General features: G+C 34.9%; 1 protein-coding gene across 1 annotated transcript; it reads left to right on the plus strand.

The window, feature by feature from the left end:
• The first annotated feature begins 3,763 nt into the window (after positions 1–3,763).
• LOC140819750 (expansin-A4-like) lies at positions 3,764–5,215 on the plus strand. Its single transcript, XM_073179944.1, has 3 exons — positions 3,764–4,017; positions 4,104–4,416; positions 4,529–5,215. The coding sequence occupies exons 1-3, from the start codon at positions 3,879–3,881 to the stop codon at positions 4,830–4,832; spliced, it is 756 nt and encodes a 251-aa protein (XP_073036045.1). The 5' UTR covers positions 3,764–3,878; the 3' UTR covers positions 4,833–5,215.

Below are 5,215 nucleotides of genomic sequence, written 5' to 3' on the forward strand. Positions count from 1 at the left end.
AATCCAAGGAATAAATGGGTAGAGTCGAAGCGTGAGAAATTAGGATTGCGGCCAAGCGAGGAAGTGAGCATAGCGCGTGTTTGCGAAAGGTACTCATGCAGTGAAATGAGAAAACCACGTGCCTATTGACAAAACATCTGACCACCAAAACGTTTCGAGTAATAAAAATGTGCACAATCAATATATCTATTTTTTTTAAAAAAAATTGGGAAGCAAAAAAAAGAGAAGATTTTAATTTGAAATCGGCAACACGAAAAGAGGAGTGAGTCTCATGTGAGACCGTCTCACAGATCATAATTTATGAGACGGGTCAACCCTACCCATATTCACAATAAAAAGTAATACTCTTAGCATTAAAAGTAATACTTTTTCATGGGTGACCCAAATAAGAGATCCGTCTCACAAATACGACCCGTGAGACCGTCACACACAAGTTTTTGCCCGCAAAGAGATCATTTAATTACTTTGATGATATTTTGTTTGATAAAATAAAATAGATATGTTCACACACACAGAAAACAAAGTCTGAAGTTCGAAACTTGATTTAAAAAATTCCTTTTTGTCAGTTTATTGGGTCAGATTCAAATTTTCAAGTACAAACGGAGCATGAGCTTACTTAGTAAAGCCCATCTCCTACGTCCAGAAAATGAAACATATAGGCCCCCAATAGATCTACCAATCAGGCCCTCATTTATCTTTCAAAGCCCAATGTTTTCCAATAAAGCCTCAATTCATACCTTTTGGAGCCCAACCCAATAGAGAAACGAAGGCCCCACCGTTCATGGCTTAAAAAGTCGCAACTCATCCATCAACCCCCAATCAAGTAGCCAATATATTCATTTGGAATTCTCTTGGTGTCGTGATCGATGCAATGTTCCTTCAATTCGAGTAATATATATATCGTGTGTGTTAATTGATTTTTTTCACTGGAAAAATGATTGACTTGTGTACAAAGCCTGATTTGTACTGAAAAATGTTTGATTTGTGTGCAAGCAAACGAACGCCATCAAAGTGCGTCGAATGTCGAACTTATTAAGTACGGCTCTTGGGCTCTTTACTCTAGCTCGGGGAGTAAGAGATCCAACACAGCTGTTCTTTACTTGTGTTGTTCATATTTTTGGTTTTAGTAAATTGGCTAACAACTCTTAAATTGGATTAAAAGCTTAGATTTTTCGCATATGTTTGTTGAATCTGGTGATCTTTTGGTCATTGAAGTGCTGTTCTCCAAATATTTTCTATTATTAATTAGTGGAAAACGTGGTTTGCAAATATATTTTATTTAAAAAAAATTAGAATTATCTTGGGATTCTTATATTGCGATAACTCTTTCAAAATATTTTTTATTCACCATACAAAATTTGTCAAATCAAACCTCAAAATCCAAAAAAAAAAAAGAAAATTTAGAAAAAAATTGTTCTTGCCTTTCTTAGATTGTGATAACTCCTTTTAATTTTTTTTTATTTACCTTAAAAAAATTGTCAAATCGAACCTCAAAATCCAAAATGACAATAAAGAGCACATGGCAAACATTTGAGCCCCAAACACAAAGATTAAATAGAGAAATTGCGTGTGGGGTTTTATATGGCTAAAATTTGTGACCACTCCATTAAACGAGGCTTGATATTGTTGATTAAATTTTGATTGAATTGGCCTACTTGGAGAAGGTCCATCATAAAATATAACTGCCATTTGTCTCGATAACTATCGGAAATATTATATTGGACAACCCTTTGGCCCCTAAGCAACCAAACATTTGGATAGATAATCCACATGCCTTTTTGTGCGTATTATTTCAGGTTCCCTTCAGTCATTTTCCATTCAATTAATAATTAATTTGGATACCCTTCAAGTATTCGAGTTTGTGAAGTAATTGAGCGCATGATTAAGTCTATGATTCTTTCTACCAACAACTTTTTCGGACTAACTTTGTCACATAGTATTCTGTATGGAATTGCAGTTCGCTCAATCGATCATTAATTCTTCCAATATTGTAATATTAATATCTAAACGTATACACGTACTTAAAAGTAGTGTTCTAAAAAGCACGATTAAGCACCACTTGAGCGCGCTTAAGCTTGAAACTCGACAAAAACGCCCCTGCTTCAGAGAAAAACGGAAAAAAACGGTCAAATTAAGTCGTTTATTTAAGAGTGCTTAAGTACAATTAATCGCATCTGTTTATTTTCAATTTTTTTTTATTTTGAAAGTATGTCTTTAATTTCTATTTTAAAATAATAAATTAGGTTTATAATTTAGATGTTTATTTTTTAATTTTAATTATGATTAAGCGTGTCTGATAATGATTTGAAAAATATTTAACAAATTTTAATGTAGTCTTGTCGTAAAAACAAATAAAGATTGCAATTTTGAGATTTTTATGTTTTATAAATATGAGAACTAATGTATCAGACATAAATTTATCATATTGTATTATTTTATCTATTTATTGGTTTGAGATAATTAAAATTATATAAAAGATAAAAAACGCTTTTTTCACGCTTAAGCTAGTGCTAATCTCGCTTAAGCTTGAAAAACTTGGAGCTCGACATCCACGCTCGGGACGCTTCACGTTTTTTAGAGTTAAAAGTGGTAGTTAATTCGGACTTGTTCACATACACTCTAATTTTTTGTGGTATTTTTGAAAGAAGTTTATTTGTTTATATACTATAATTTATTTGTGCATTAAACTCATGAAAATGATTCAAGGGGTACAAGATAACATTTGGTTAGGACCTTTGCATGTGCCGTAACATGGTAGGGCCTTAGACCAGATTTGATTTTAAAATACCATTTCTACCAAATCTTCTCAACTTCGGTCGATGTTATTAAACTGTGTATACCTAAGTTATGGTACCAATGTTTATCCAAATTCTCCCTAATTTAATTTGATAATTCGAAGTGACACTGACTTCAAAACAAACATTAATTACAATGCAAGAAGCTCTCATGAATATGTTATATTTTCTTCTACGTACATTCGATTTTCTTTTCCATTTCTAGAAAGAAAATTTGTCCCACGACTCAACAGTTATATATATATATATATATATATATATATATATATATATATATATATATATATATATATATATATATATATATGGGTCTCGTTTTTAATCATGTAAATTTGAAAATATTCTTCGAACTTTTTTTTTTTTTGCCCTTTTTTCCTTTTCAACTTGTTGAATGATCCAAATATCTTCAATTATAGCTTGAACATGCATGCATTCCCAATATACTTATAAGCGGACAATCCCACAACCAAACATACAAGACTCCTCGTGTACATAATTTTGGAAGGGAAACAAATCACGGTAAAAGATCCAAATCCCAAAAATTATTCGATCTTTACACACAATTATCTTACATGGTGGTTAAGAAAATGATAAAATAAAACCTCTATTATCAAATGCAGCCAATATTGTAGGTCTTGTACATACCCCTGCAAGGGAATACTTTAGGTAAAAGAACAACACTGATAATCAAGAAAGTTTAGAAATAAAATTTTTAAAAAAGGTCAAGAAATGCATGTGCATGTAGGGTCTGTGATATGAGCCAATGGTAGCTTCGTTTTGGAACAACTGCATGTGCATCTTATGTGACACGAACTATTTTGACACAGTTTTCGTGGCTCTGCGGCGAACTTGTCAATTTCCACCTTGCCACATTAATTGCCTGCCCGATAGCCCTCTTCGCAATCCCCCGATTGTCATTTATATCTACGTATAAGTTTTTCTATATAAATAGAGTCCTAGCTCACGTTACAAGTAGTTGTGTACTAAGCTCTCACGAGTACTAGTTCAAGCAAGTTAACACCTTTTCTCCATCTCTCTCTTTCTTGATTATACATTTACATCACATTTGGTTTCTGATCAGCAATGGAAATTCCGATGGTTTGTCTGATATTCTTCTCATTCTTGGGCTTATTCATCCGTGGAACTTATGGTGATATTTATGGCGGGTGGGAAGACGCGCATGCGACTTTCTACGGTGGAGGTGATGCATCGGGCACAATGGGTAAGTTAGACAAATTAATTCCCAGAAGTGGACATTTTTCTTGACAAAATTATATATTTGACACATTTTTTTGGTTGTGGATGCAGGAGGTGCTTGTGGATATGGTAATTTATACAGCCAAGGCTATGGTACAAACACTGCAGCATTGAGCACTGCTTTGTTCAACAATGGCTTAAGCTGCGGGTCGTGCTACCAGCTGACATGCGCAGGCGACAGTAGGTCGTGTGTCCCGGGAACCATCACGGTCACCGCCACCAATTTCTGCCCGCCTAACCCTGCTCTGCCCAATGACAACGGCGGATGGTGCAATCCTCCGCGACAACATTTTGATCTGGCTGAGCCTGCTTACTTGCAAATTGGCGTCTACCGAGCTGGAATTGTCCCAGTTTCTTACCGAAGGTAAAAATTTTATTCTTGAAAAAAGCGCGGAGAGACATAACGTCAACGAATCAAGAAAATGGCCTTTTTCAAACTAAATGTTCTCTGATTTATATCTTGATTGTTTTTACAGGGTTCCATGTGTGAAGAAGGGAGGAATAAGGTTCACAATAAATGGCCACTCTTTCTTCAACCTAGTGTTGGTCACGAACGTGGCCGGTGCCGGTGACGTCCGAAGCGTGTCGATCAAAGGGTCTAAGACAGGATGGCAATCGATGTCAAGAAATTGGGGCCAAAACTGGCAAAGCAACTCGTATCTCAACGGTCAGAGCCTCTCATTTCAAGTCACCACTGGCGATGGCAGGACTATCATTAGCAACGATGTCGCACCCGCCGATTGGGGGTTCGGGAAAACATACGAAGGCGGCCAATTCTAATCGCACTTGCCATACTTGATTCTTTATAATATATACATATATATATATATATATATATATATATATATATATATATATATATATGTGTGTGTGTGTATATATATATATACATATTCATGGTATATGATCAAATTGCGTCTGCTTGCTTATTGGAGAGCTGTGGTGGCTGGATAGCACCCGCTTAGACCTGATTCTTAGGGGAAAAAAAATCTTCGAATGGTTTTGTTTTTAAGAAAGAAATTATTAAAAATTGGTGGCTAATATTGGCTGAAGCCATATAGAAATTTCTCATGTTCTATACAGTAAGTTTGTATATGTAATGCCCTGATTCAGCCAAACTGAGTTGGGAGTGCTTAATATATGATTGGATATTATTATTATTA

The sequence above is a fragment of the Primulina eburnea genome, chromosome 2 (genome assembly GCF_022965805.1).
Source record: "Primulina eburnea isolate SZY01 chromosome 2, ASM2296580v1, whole genome shotgun sequence".
NCBI classification, from domain to species: Eukaryota; Viridiplantae; Streptophyta; class Magnoliopsida; order Lamiales; family Gesneriaceae; genus Primulina; species Primulina eburnea.

Excerpts from the sequence above, each read along its gene's own strand:
- LOC140819750 (XM_073179944.1), top strand. The coding sequence starts at position 3,879 with ATGGAAATTCCGATGGTTTGTCTGATATTCTTCTCATTCTTGGGCTTA. Across the intron at positions 4,018-4,103 it reads TGATGCATCGGGCACAATGG|GAGGTGCTTGTGGATATGGT; the intron begins GTAAGTTAGACA and ends TTGTGGATGCAG. Across the intron at positions 4,417-4,528 it reads GTCCCAGTTTCTTACCGAAG|GGTTCCATGTGTGAAGAAGG; the intron begins GTAAAAATTTTA and ends TTGTTTTTACAG.